The sequence below is a fragment of the Balaenoptera borealis genome (assembly GCF_965194805.1).
Source record: "Balaenoptera borealis genome assembly, chromosome: 1".
Classification (NCBI taxonomy): domain Eukaryota; kingdom Metazoa; phylum Chordata; class Mammalia; order Artiodactyla; family Balaenopteridae; genus Balaenoptera; species Balaenoptera borealis.
The window spans coordinates 183,151,415-183,165,308 of NC_138860.1; the positions used below are offsets into that span (position 1 = coordinate 183,151,415).

A 13,894-nucleotide genomic window follows, 5' to 3' on the forward strand; every position below is an offset into this window, starting at 1 on the left:
TCTCTACAAAACGGCAGCCAGGCCTTGCCTTTCTGTTAACTCCCAAATCTAAAGCTGTGTCGAAAAATATTCCCAGTTTTTTCTTGCTTCGCATGGTAAACCTTGTAGGAACAGGAAAAGCAATCTACTTGATGAATGCATTAATTAAGATAATCAGTATACATATAATCACAGGTCAGTTCTCCCCAGCCATCATTCATCAAGCTCTATGGTGCCACAATTGCACTCTCCAGGGTCAGTATCAAATTTCTAAATTTCATACCTTGCTATTGTCAGGAAATGGTGAGCACAGAATTTCAAATGGCAAGAATGAGGGGGAAAGGGTGACATAAATCCCACTGTGTTCCAAGTTGCACTTACTGAATTAAAGACACCATCCTCAATGGTTTAAAAAAAATTCAAGTTAATCAAGGAAAATGAACTAATTCATTTGTTGCAGCTGACAAGAAGCCCCAGTCTTGGCCAGGAAGATAATATATACAAGGGGTGAGCTTACTTTGAAAGATGCAGAGCTATACCTGCATTGAAATTCATATCTTTTCTTGTTCTATTTGGAGAAAAAAACCCAACTATTATTCAGGGTCTAAACCCTGTATCATCCACATCTTCTTTCTCCTTAAGAAATGCTCTTTGAGGGAGAAGGTCCCAGCCAGCAGCTATTCTCTGCAGTATCCAATCCCAACCTACCCCCAAAGTTGCACTCTAATAATCTCTCATGGGCAGTTTAACCTTAGTAGAGAATTTAATGTATTTTCCCAGCATGCTTTTCTTACATATTGCCACTGTCATGTACATCTGTGAAGGCTTCTGTATTTGTCACTTCATCATCTATTTTCCCATTACACCTGTCTAGACCTTTATTATAAAATGTAATTATACTTCCATGTCAGTCACACCTACTAGCCTACGAGCTCCAAGATAACTTGCTCCATATCTTATTAAATCTGTGGTCCCTGAACCTATGTGCTCAATCTCTCAAGCTAGATGGAGACAGAGAGAAGAAAGGAGGAAAGGAAGAAAAGAAAAAAGAAGGGGAGTGGGAGGGTTGGTCTGTAAGCAAAAAGACAAAGCCATCCTCCTGGCATGTCTCTGTGCTGCCTGGCACAATATCTCAATATTCTTTTTTTTTTTTAATTTATTTTTGGCTGTGTTGGGTCTTCGTTTCTGCATGTGGGCTTTCTCTAGTTGTGGCGAGCAGGGGCTACTCTCCGTTGCGGTGCACGGGCTTCTCATCGTGGTGGCTTCTCTTGTTGCAGAGTATGGGCTCTAGGCACACGGGCTTCAGTAGTTGCAGCACGTGGGCTCAGTAGTTGCAGCACGCAGGCCCTAGAGTGCATGGGCTTCAGTAGTTGTGGCACATGGGCTCAGTAGTTGTGGCACATGGGCTCAGTAGTTGCGGTGCGCAGGCTTAGTTGTTATGTGGAATGTGGCATCTTCCTGGACCAGGGATTGAACCCGTGTCCCCTGCACTGGCAGGCAGATTCTTAACTAGCACGCCACTAGGGTAGTCCTCAATATTCTTGCTGTAATGAAGCAGGTGGGCTCCAGGGTCAGCTGAACCTGTGTTCCAATCCAGCAGAAGACCACTGTCTAGATCTTGGAAAAGCAACTAAACCTTTCTAAGCCTCAGTTTCTTCATTTGTAGAATGGAGGTGAGAACATTATCTAACTCGCTGTGATAGGAAAGTCAGATGAGAAAATGTCATCAATCACACCCCACAGAGTCTGGGAAAGTCCAGAAAAAAAAAAAAAAAAGCCTCAACAGATGCTGGCTATTGCTATCACTATCCTCTTGGATAATCGTCAAAGTCTCTGCAGCTCCCCAGTTCTGATCCTGCAACATCCCTTTTCCTAAAAATGAGTCAACCCCCTGCTAAGAAGCTCTGGGGGCCACTGTCCCCTTTCCATGAAACTTTCAGTCCTCTCTGTGACTCCCTCCAGCTGAAGCCCAGCAGCAAGGCAGAGAGAAGGGAGATTCTCACATGTGAACATGGCTCAGCCACTGAACTGCCCTCTTACCTCTGGCCAGACACCAGTCCTTCCTGGCTACAGACTCTCTGGCAGTGACAAAGCATCTTTCGTACGGGGGAGCGCTGAGGATTTATGATCAATGACTTAGTGTCTGACATGCAAATCCTAACTATAATTGCCACAACGGCAGCTTTAGAACAAAAATGATTTCTTGGGCAGGAATGGGAAAAACTATGCAAAGCTGTACAGCATCTTGGCTGGGACAGGAGGGAGTCTCTGGAGGCACGTTTACTTGGGTGTATATCCTGGCTCTGCCACTCGCTAGCTTGGTGACACTGGGCAAGTCACATAACCTTCCTGGGCCTCAATTTTCTCATCTGTAAGGTGGCCAACCCAGGACTTACCTCAGAAGGTAGTTAAAAGGATTAATTGAGATAATACAGGGAAAGGGTTTAGAACAGTGTTGACCTATGGCAAATAAACACAATTAAAACCATCTGTCATTAAACCAATGATCTTCATGTAAAACATGACAAGTCAACCGAATTCCGCACACTCTGTAATTTAAAAAATCATGGATTCATTCATTCATTCAGTCAGTCAACAACTATTTACTGAGCTCTTGTTATGTGCCAGGCACTGTTCTAGGTGCTGTGAATGGAGCAGAAGACAAACAGATGAAACTCTCTGGTCTCACAGAGGCGCCATCCTAAGACTCACAACTGGGGCCTCCTCTAATGCCTGGCATAAAGAGTGGTTCTCAGCCAGGGATGATGGGGCCCCCAGTGGATATTTGGCAACATCTGGAGACATTTTTGGTTGTTACAACTGGGGTGTGGAAGGTTCTACTGGCATCTAGTGGGCAGAGGCCAGGCATGCTGCTAAACATCCTACAAGGCACACAATGCCTCCCCCCCAACAAAGAATTATCCTGCAGATGACAACAGTGCCAAGACTGGGAAACCCTAGTGTAAAGGAATCTGTGAGTAGTTATAGGTCTTTTGTTGGGCGTGGTCTTGGGCCACTGGGGGCCACCGAGGCCACTGGGAGAGAACTCGGAAAAGGGAAAGATATGGGTAGGAGGGAGAAAAATAGGACCACAGGATACCAGCTTTGCCTGGAATCATCCTTCCCAAGAGGGAATGCATACAAAGTCTGAGAAGCAGGAGGTCCCAACGCCAGGATCAGTATGGTTCTTTTCGTTGGTGACAGGTGACCCTTGGGTTGCTCACCTTGCAAGCAGGACCCAATTCCCTCTTGGTCAGTTAACCTCACACCTAAGGGAGAGGTACTCCTGCTTCCCTATGATTTCATATAAGGACCCAGAAATTATCATCAGTTTAGGAAAACATTAATTAAGAATGGAGACAAGCCTACAGCTCCGTCAACCTTCCTAATGAACAAACCGAAAGATATTTCTGATTTAGGAGACAATACAGGTTTAAACAGCGGAGAGCCCCGGTGGGTTTGAATTCCTGGATCAGTCACTACCAGCCGAGTGACTCTGGGCATCAAAGTGAGATGAGTAAGAGCATGGACTCCGGAGCCAGAGCCTGGTCACTTAATGGCCCTTTGGCAAGTAATAGATCATTTTCATGCCTCGGTTTTCTCATACGTAAAATGGGTACAATGATACCTGCCTTATAAGTCATTACAAAATTTAAATGCATTAATTCAGAGAAGCACGTAGAACAGTACCTAGCTCTGAGCAAGACTATGTCAAAGCTTGCTGTCATCATCACCATCGTTGTCATTACTATGTCATGGTAGACAGGTGACCTAACCTCTCTGAGTCCCAGTCAGTTTCCTCTTTTCAAAAATGGGCACAACAGTTGTCACTTCATTGGGCTCCAGATACAATTATGCATGTTAAGCACTCGGGAAAGTACTTAACATGTTGGAAGTCCTTATTGTTATTATTTATTGAAACGTTTGACAAAGCACTGAAACTAGTTCTAATTTAGTCCTACATTACACTATTCACCTTCACTGAAAAGAAAATTACATGGTATCAGGATGGTTCCAGAACCCCCAGTGTCTTGTGATGTACCCAAGAGGTGAGCTCCGAGAGCCATAATGAAGTGCCGAAGGTGAGTGTAAAATATTAGCTCTGGACCCACCTTCCTTTAGAGGGCACTTTGCTCTTAATGATTCACATTACTTCAAACAATCTGTAGAGCTGAGACAATATTGGGAATGGAAGGCCTTTACATCCCCTTCACTCCAGCACTTGCTCTGGTGGAAGAGGAGAGAAGGGGTAGGAGCTGGGCGGGTAGCCCCTCCTCCCATTTCTCTCCATCCTCTCAGCCTGACAGCCCATCACAGAAGGGGCAGAGGCCTCGGGGGCGCTTTGCTGGCAGACCTGCCTGTTACAAGCTCCATACGAGCTTTCGTGCTAGGGTCTCAACTCATTGGAGGGTGAAGGGGACAGGGGCTTTTCAGAAGTCTGACCCAAAGGTCCAGCAAGGCCAAGTCAACAAAGACACTAAAACAAATTGAGAACCAATGATATCCCATCACACGGAAGCCACCTGCTCAAACAGTTGTTCTTGCCAAACTCATTAAAACTACATTCAGCTTCTTTCATGTTTCTAGCAGCTCAGGATTTCAAGGGGGGAAGCAAGAATGCCCACAGAGCACAGCCTGGAGTCTGCCACCGAGATCTGAGGTTGCATCAAACAAGCAAGAATGTTCTGGTCTCATCCAACCACATGGGGAAGAAGAAGAGATTCCTTTGCCTGATCTCCCTCCCGCTTCTCCACAGTCAAGATGGGCCTGGCAGGGGACCTTGAGGATGGTGACATGAGCCAGTGGGACACTTACCTGCCCTGAATTGTCAGGTACAATCTGCGGCAATGGATGGTCACCCTCTTGGCTTCAGGGAAGCTGTCTTTTCCTAAATGATTCTGCCTGAACCCTCTTTGCCTGCATTTCCGATGACTAGGACATTGCAATGACTGCTGTTGGTGGCACCCCTTGTCATCCCATGTGTTACCCTTGTCATCCCATGTGTTACTCACCCTAATATCCAGCCCAAACAGTATGGACTAATTTTCATTTACAGGATCACTTACAAACCCATTCCCTGGCCTCAGCGGGCAGAACGAGTTCCATTCTTGCCTGATGGATGGCAGGGGGTGAGAAGCCAAGCACTAATGCTCACACAAACCAATACTGGAAAAGGTCTGAAAAGCACTGAGAAATTCATGTTGATTTCACTTGCCTTAGCTATATAACTCAGGAATAAATATAAATGAAACATGCAGTGAATATGGCCGGGACCCAGGCTTGACCTTCTGGGCCCCATATGACTTGCATGGTGAGCAGGAAATGTTTCAACGAGCACTCCCCACCTGCCAAGGCCATCTGCGAGATGCTCAATGGCAGCCAGGAAGTCACAACTTATAAGCTACAGGATTCCTCAAAAGTGCCAGCAGTCTTGGGGAGTAGAGGGGGGATAGGCATGGGGAGAACATGCCTTGTCTTACACTGGGAGAATGTGTGACTAGCCTCCTATTATAAAAATCAGATTGGCTCAAACTTAGTATCAAAGAAGTTTTGAAAAGCCTCAGTAAATCCTGAAATGCTGGAAGTGTGAAATTAACCAGAACCAGAGACTTGACTTAAGGGGTCTTCCAAAGGCATTTTCCAAAGACAATGGAAAGACAGTAAATAATAGTCAATCAATAACCAATTTCAACCACGCTGTACTGATCTGTACGTATTCTCTTTGTGACCATGCATGGTGATTTTCAGGAAGAATTTTGAAGTCCCATCTCATGACAGCCTACCAGATTGGGAAAAGACAGACAAGTCTCTTTCAGCCCATTGATATGGCTGGAAAACCAAGCCATAGGTACTGAATGAGCTCTGTAACTTACAGGTGAGCTAACAGAAGGCCCCCGAGATTCCGCCACATTTTGTTCCATCCTCTCTGCCATGTGAAAATCCTCTTCTCAAAAAAGATAAACGTCTGCTTGGGAAAACAAGAGTATGTAGAGGCAGAACAAATTGGGAAGGGGATGCCAAAGGGGATACTTTGATTTTGAAAAGCAACAGCGTCTAGCATCTCTGCACGCTACTCACACATTCAATTCAGTCCCAAGGTAATTTCTACTTCACCAAAGAGTTTCCAGTGTTATAGTAATGCTAGATAAGAGCCATCAGACCTGAAGTAACAGCCTATTTTAATGTCTGGGGAGAAAAAAAATAAAACTTGCATCTATTTATGGAAATTTACAAAGGTGTAAGAAAATGACACTTTTCCCCATCCCCATCTAACAAATGCAGTGAACAGTAAGTCCTCAACACCCAAGAAAGATGCCATGAGCATTTCCACTTACATAGGCATATAAATACAATTATTTCCTTAAAAAAACAAACCACAAAAATATTGGCAGTAGGTATACATCCTACTGGGCGTAGGTATTTTACGTTGTATACAGTTAAACACCTATTTGAATTGGGTACGATGGAACTTAATTGTTTTATTCTATGCATAGCAAAGCGACCAATTGAATCTAATATTAGCCATTCATCAGATAACACATTTTCAGAGAAACAAACTGCTATATTTTCCCCTCAAAGAATAGCAAGCATCTTAAACACATTTCCCAGAGATGTTACGCCGAGGAAAACAGCTTAGAAATGTGACTTTAAACAAATCCCTTCTCTGGCTACCGACAACAAGACAAATTGGAACAACTGCTTGGCTCTATTCTTTCCAAGGCTCCTTCTGTCCACCTGTCAAAGGCAGTTGTGACCCCACCAACCTAAGAGGCAGCTCTGGAGCCTTGAGATGTGCCACGCTGCGCGGATACCCTATGCTTCGCACGCCAGCATCCTCATTAGGGATTATCCGACTCACTTGAAGCAGGGAGAGAGGAGATGGGCTGGCTGCCAAGTGTTTCTTTCAACACAGATTCTGAAAGAAGATCCTGCAAAGTGCCGAAAGCCCAGATTTTCAGCACTTCACTTTCTACACTCTGTTACATAGCAACCATGCCAGCTCACAGAGGGTACCAACCAAGTTAATATTTTGTTTAAATGACACACTGCATTAACTCTCTAGGAAAACCCAAGTTTTCTTCATCAACTTACCTACTGTCAGATATCCTCACTGGAACCAAACATCCACTGGTGGATTGACGAGCTTCTTTAATTTATTAACTAAAATTTTTTTAACAAAAAAATCTGAAAATGGATCTAACAGTTTCTCAGCAGGGAGAGCAAAAGGTGACTCTTCCCTGTAACCATTTGGGCTAATATTATTAAAAGGAAATTAGCATGCACTTAATATGTGCATAATGCCCTTTAGTTAAATGATGACTTATACAGTTGCGTTTTGCAAGGTACTCATTTCATTGAAAACCTTGATTTGAAAAGTGATAACTCAATAACGCTAAATGCTCATAGGGTTTGAGCCCATTGACTTGCACCAACACAGACAAAATTAAAACAGAAGACTAATTCGGAAGAATTAGGAACCCCCAGGAACTGAGCTTCTGTGAGCCTTCCTGGAGGTATATGACAAAGAAGCATGAGAAAGCCAATCAACCACACTTTGAAATTAACTTGAGTGAGCCCAGTGCTTTCCTTTAGGAATACGAAAGCACTAGCAAAAGAAACTACCAGACCACCTCTGCAGAAGGTTTCGGTTCCAGCAGAATGCTGCCACATGTCATGAGAACACAAAACAAAACAAAGCAAAATAAAAACAAAAACCCAAAACACTCACAGAGGCTAAATAATGTAAAAAGTACTGTATTGAGGAACTGTTGCCATATATAAGTAAATGATGCCCCACTGGATTTATATGGGGGTCTTGTTTTCTCTTCAACCATCACATTAGTTTAAATTGACATCAATTTAGAGGGATATGTGGCCAACCATCAAGCTGAGTTAAAATCTTCAACATTTTATTTTCTGATTATAAAATCATTAAACTCCCCCTAGTAAAGGTTTTGAAAAATACCAATGGTACACAGAGGAAAAATCAAAACCATCCTGCATCCAACCACCCACAGACAGCCCCTGGCCTGGACAGGCATGTTTCTAAGAATATGAGGAAGCTGCTGGTTTTGTGTGTTTTTAGGGATATCAAGAAATCCAAAAGCCATTTTTCCATTTCCACAGCCTTGTGCATTTTTGTAGGAAAAAAGAAAAAGGAAACAGTCCCCTATTGCTCCACTACAACAATTTAACCATCAGCCAAGTATCACAATTTCCAAGTTGAATGTGTAGATCATTGCGGCACCGACCTCCTTAGCATGCTCAGACTGCAACGAGACCCAGGACTCAGATAAAAGCCACTTAACTTTTCCTCCGCTGAGAAAGGGGTGGATGGTGGGAAATAAACTAGCATTGTTCAGTCCCCCTTACCACGGCTTTTGATTCTTAGCAAAATGCCAGTTCTGCGCTATTTCTTTAAGGTTGAAAGAGTCCCTGCCTATAAAAAGTAAAGCATGACCATGCAGTCTAACAACTTCCCTTTTTTGCCCAGGTGCCAGCAGAGAGCATCTTCCACACACAATGACATAACAAGGGATAAATGACAGAATAACCAGATACCCACCTTGAAAACTGTGCAGCAAGCACCAGGCTCACAACACCTTCCCACCATGACGTCATGCTACTTTGGTACCAAATTACTGCCCCAAGATTCTTGACGGACTCCTGAAGTACCAAGTTAAGATCTGACTTGGAATTGAACATACACTGCTAATGTTCAGGCTTAACATCTCACACCAAAAAAAAAAAAAAAGCACACCTACCCCAGGAAGGTAAAGAGGAAACAGAAGCTGATGGAGAGAAGGCATTAATATGAAAACAGACTCTCTCTCTCTCAACACTTCGGGGAAGCCTTTGAAATAACAACAAAACTAGAAAATCTTTCTAAGCCAGTGAGCCTTTGGTACCTCATACTTCATCAAGTGACATATTTACACAAGCGGCCCTCCTGGACTGGATATTTTTTCTGTCATGTTCTGGATTTCAGCAGTTTAGTTTACAATCAAATGATATTAATAACCGGTGACAACGTTTCTTAAAGGGCAATTAGGCGAAAAAAGAAAAGACATCCTGAAAATCCAGCCTACCGTTTTACTTTTTAATTCACAGAAACCAAACAGTATTTTTTTTTCTTTTTTTCTTTTTTTGGATGCTTCCTCCACCTTTAACCCATGCATGAGGGTTTCAGAGCTTCATCACTGTCAATGTCAACACAGACTGTCCTTTTTTTCCCTCCTCCTAACTGCAAAGAGTCCCTTCAAGCGGCGGCTACCTGGAAATCCACCATCTACGCCTTCATTTCGCCAGGAGCCCATCACTCAGCCTTTGAGGTCTAAGATTCCCCACCCCCCCGGAAAGTGCTCACAGTGTTTATATTTGCTGGAAATTTAAACTCCCTGCTGAGCACAGCATCTACTGTTGCATCGATATATTCCACTGCCTGCGCGATCTCAAATGGGGAGAAAATAAAGTCCAGATGCAATCGAGACAAGGGATTTGGCATCCGTGGAGAAAAGTGCAAACCAGTCCAATCCTCTACCCCAAACGCGGCAGCAGAGTCTGGAGCTCCCTCTCCGGGAGTCATTCCAAAGGAAGGAGCCTCCGGAACTGGGGGGGAGCTGTGGCATTCACCCCTGCCGCGGCTGAGGGCAAAGGCCCGAGCATGAAAAGTTTGCCCACGGAGCTGGGGGCTGTGTGCCATCTGAAGGGCGCTTTCTGCTGCCGGTGGGGACGCGCCGGCTGCGCCTCGCTCGCGCTGGCCAGGACAGGCGTGACCGTGTGAACCCGTGCACGTTGCGCCCGGGTTTTCCTTACTGACAGCAGCCTGCAACTCCCAGCAGGGGAGCAGCGCCGGCCACCGCCGGGCGGAAAGGGTTACAAGCCACAATGCAAGGCGGTTTCGCCGCGGCCGTGGGGGCACCGAGTCCCCGGCCCCCTCCGGGTCCGGGTCCTGCTCTCTCGCCTCTCCTCCGCCCCGGGCGCCGTACGATCCCTACCTTGGGCGCTGTGCTGGTGGTTCTCCATGTTCGCCGCCGCCGAGTCCGCCGCCGCCGCCGAGGCGCTGGCCGCTGCTCCCGGGCCCGGGCCGGGGCCGCCGCCGCCGCCGCCGCCGCTCAGTTCCGCCAGTCTCCGGTTGGTGGCCGTGAGTTCGGCTCGCAGGTTGGTCATCTCCTGGCTGGCCGACTGGACCGCCCCATCGATGCGGAGCGCGAGCAGCTTATTGTCTTCCATCATGCTCAGGATTTTGGCCTGGGGGCGAGAGAGGTGACAAAGAGCTGCATGATGCGCCGGGGGCGCGCGGCCGGGCACCCCCGGCTCTACCTGTTGGGTCCCCCGCGGCCCGGCTCCCCCGAGCCCCGACCCCTAGGCACCGGCAGCGCCGGCTCCTCCGGCGCAGGAATGACAGCGGCGCCTCCAGCCGGATCCGCGGCGGTAGCGAGGCGGCGGGGGGAGGAGGAGGAGGAGAAAGAGGAGGAGGAGGAGAAGGAGAAGGAGGAGGAGGAGGAGGAGGAGGAGGAGGAGGAGCAGCGATCGCCTAGACCCCGGCGCCGAGAGCGGCTCGGAGAAGGACACCGCGCGCCGCCCGCACTCTTTCCGTGGAGCCTACCATTCGCTGCGCGCTCGGGAGGGGGCCCGGGCCGGGGGCGGGGCCGCTGCCTCGGCCTCCCGCGCCCCCCACTTCGGGGACACACCCCCCGGGGGGCGAGGGCGGCGGACGGCGGCCCGGCGTGGGCCGAGGTGGCGCCCCTGGCTAGGGGTGGGGGGCGCCAGCTCCAAGGCCAGTCCTAGGTCCCCTCCTTGGAGCCGTGGGGCGGCCCCCGCCCTGGCGAACTCGCTCCTAGCGCGGCGCAGGGGCTGGGGAGGCGGTGGGTGCTTGGGAGACAGGGGTGCTCGGAAGAGGGGCCCGGGAGGGGAGCGGGGATGGAGCTCCGGGGGAGGGAGCCGCATGCCCGAGCTACGAAGTGGAGTTCCTGCTTTGCTGGTTCCTTAAAAGGTGGGTGGGAATTGTTCAGCGGGAAGCTGGGCTAGTGCCCCGCGTGCTTCTCACTGCCCACCTCCACCCCCACCTCCGGCGCCCCAACCTGCTCTGTCCCCCCTCCTCCGAAGGAGCACCCATCCTTCCCCAGGGTGGACCAGTAGCGCTCTGGCCTCCCCACCGCCCTGAACCAGCGTGTGCCTCTAAGGTGGTCCTAAGCTTCTTAGCTGCGCTAAATATTGGGGGGCAAACCAGGAGGGAAGACTGGAAGGCAAGGCGTCAGGGGGGCTTCCCTCTTCCTCCTCCTACTGGGAGTAGGAGCCTTGAGGCCCCGCTGCCTCAGTTTACCTGCTCCTTCTTCCTGGGAGAACAGAGGTAACCTTAAAGTTGATACACCCATCAAGGGCCTCTTTTCTCCCCGGAGCACAGGCTTTGCATTTTTCACTGGGGCCCTGGATTCCAGCCACCAGAACTTGTTACCATAGCAAGCTTCATTCCATGCAAATAGGACCATTTAAAACAGCCAGTGTAACCCGGAACAACTGAACAAGCGTGCACCACCATTCCAGCTGGGTCAACCTCAGGAGGGCAGCTCAGAGCCAGTTGCAGAAGCCGATGATGGTCGCTGGCAGGCACAGAGGTTGCTCACCCTCCAGACTCAACAGCATCTGTTGGAAGCCTACTGTGTGCAAAGTGCTTAGGATGCATTAGCATCTCTTTGGAGTAAGGGTTATTATTCCCAATTTAGACATGAGGAAACAGGCTCCGGGCAGGGTTAAGCAGTTTACCCAAGGGGCCTGCAGAAATCAGGTGAAACCAGGACTGGAAATAGCAGTCATCTGATTCCAAGTTAATCCCACTGTGCCTTGGATGCTAGAGTTTTTTTTTTCCTTTTATATGTAACCATAAAAACACACTCTTGCTCCGTCCCCCTGTGAGCACTAACAAGCTCTTGTAAGAGAGCAGGACAGTGTTAGATATTGGAGCCTGTGGCAGCAGACTTAATTTTTCACTTGTCCACTCTACTCAGCTAACTGGCCAGCTGGGTCTTGCACCCCTGACCTTAGTCTCATAAGCACAAGTTCTGAGCCACTGGCCCAAGAAAGGCACTTAGACAGGTTGGTAGTTTTGTAAACCAGGATTTAGTTCTTTGAAGGCTTTCAGTTTCGTTATGGAGGAACCATCAAAAATAGAACTTTGTGGGTCTTCAAGGGAGGGGTGTCATGTTCAGCCACTGTGGAAAGCAGTTTGCTGGTTCCTCAAACAGTTAAAGATAGAATTACCCATATGATCCAGCAATTCCACTCCTGGGTATATACCCCAAAGAGGTGAGAACAGATATTCAAACAAAAATTTGTACACAAATGTTCACAGAAGCACTATTCATAACAGCCAGAGGTGAAACAACCCAAATGCTTGTCAACAAACGAATGATTAAACAAATTGTGGTATATCCATCCAGGGACCGTTACTGAGCCATGAAAAGGGATAAAGTATTGACACGTGCTACAATGTGGATAACCCTCTAAAACATTACGCTAAGTGAAGGAAGCCAGACACAGAAGGTCACATATTGTATGATTCCATTTATATGAAATATCCAGAATAGTAAATCTATGGAGACAAAGCAGATTTGTGGTTACCAGGAGTTGGGGGGAGGGGAGAATGGGGAAGAACTACTTAACAGGGACTGAGTTTTATTTTGGGGTGATGAAAATGTTTTGGAACTAAAGAGAGGTTGTGGTTGTACAACATTGTGAATGGACTAAATGCCATCTAATTATTCCCTTTAAAAAGGTTAATTTTATGTTATATGAATTTCACCTCAATAAAAATATGTAAGCAAGTACCAAAAAAAGAGGAAAAGGGCTGTCCTGGAAACAGACCTACTGAGAAAACAATTAAGAGCAGCTCTATTTGAAGAGCTGTGTGCATGCTCGTGTGTGTGTATGTGTGTGTGTGTGTGTGCGCTCACACCTCTGTAGAGCACTCATCAGTAGGCACAGCAATTGATCTGTTTACATGTCTCTTTCCCACTTCACTGAGAGCTCTGCGTGGGAGAAGGAGGGTGGTCATTTTTTACGTGTTATTTCTCTTTGCATCCTTGCCACCTAACCCCCATAGGACGCGCTCTGCAAATGAATGTGTGTGAGCAGTTTGTACAGTAAACAAACTGACCAAGTGTTACTCATTTTCCTATTCAGTGAGATTATTCCCACACACCAGAATCTTCAAATCAAGTCAAAACAAAACAAGCCAAACCTGAAAATCTAACCAGGAGAAAAGAAAGCAAAGACCCATTCCTTGGGCCCCTTCTCATCTCTCTCTGCCCTCCTCTTCCCCAACTGTGGTACAGCCTCTGAGCTTTCAAGAAACTCTCCTTAGAAACTCCTGGGGTGCCTCCTAGGATTTTAAAGAATTTTATTTTTTGAGATTTTTTTTTTTCTAAAATGAAAAAAGGGGCTTTTCCCAGCTGTGTCTCCTTACGTTCACTCACATGCAAAAGGATCAGATCTCAGACATAAAGTCTGAGATTAATTACCCTCTAGAATTCACTTGATTTAAACTGAAAAGTTTACTTAATCTACCTTTCCCCCTCCCCCAACTTCCACCGGCACTTCTATCTAGGTGATCTCAGGTAACAAAATAGTCACAGAATCTGTGTCCTTTCCCACTTGCCTATCTGTAGGGCTAATATGCATTTACAGTTCATTTATTGGGGGACACGTATAAACTGTTGGCTGACGGGCTCCAGAGCTGTCATCCATAGCTCTCTCTGGGGTTCGCAACTATGAGAATTTGACAGTACTGTGCGTTCTGGTTCAAGATTCTCCCTTCTGCATATTCCTAAAGTAGCCCCCACCTCCCACCACAGGAAACTGATGTTAAGAACCAAGCCAGAAAACGTGTTCACTTCATAGGGACCTGCTGCTGTTT

The 13,894-nt window shown here is 47.1% G+C and overlaps 1 protein-coding gene across 2 annotated transcripts in view; it reads right to left on the reverse strand.

Annotated features, from left to right (window-relative positions):
• Nucleotides 1–10,536, reverse strand: part of LOC309623881 (kazrin) — a 460,374-nt gene extending 449,838 nt beyond the window's left edge. The window contains exons 1-2 of one of the 2 annotated variants that reach the window (XM_082381160.1): nucleotides 10,353–10,536; nucleotides 9,978–10,230 (exon numbers count right to left, since the gene is read on the reverse strand). In XM_082381160.1, the coding sequence (XP_082237286.1) occupies nucleotides 9,978–10,215 (238 nt within the window). In that variant the 5' untranslated portion in view covers nucleotides 10,216–10,230; nucleotides 10,353–10,536. Of the gene's footprint in view, nucleotides 1–9,977; nucleotides 10,231–10,352 lie in introns of those variants that run through there. The other variant, XM_082381158.1, reaches the window with a different exon arrangement.
• Nucleotides 10,537–13,894: the final 3,358 nt, after the last annotated feature.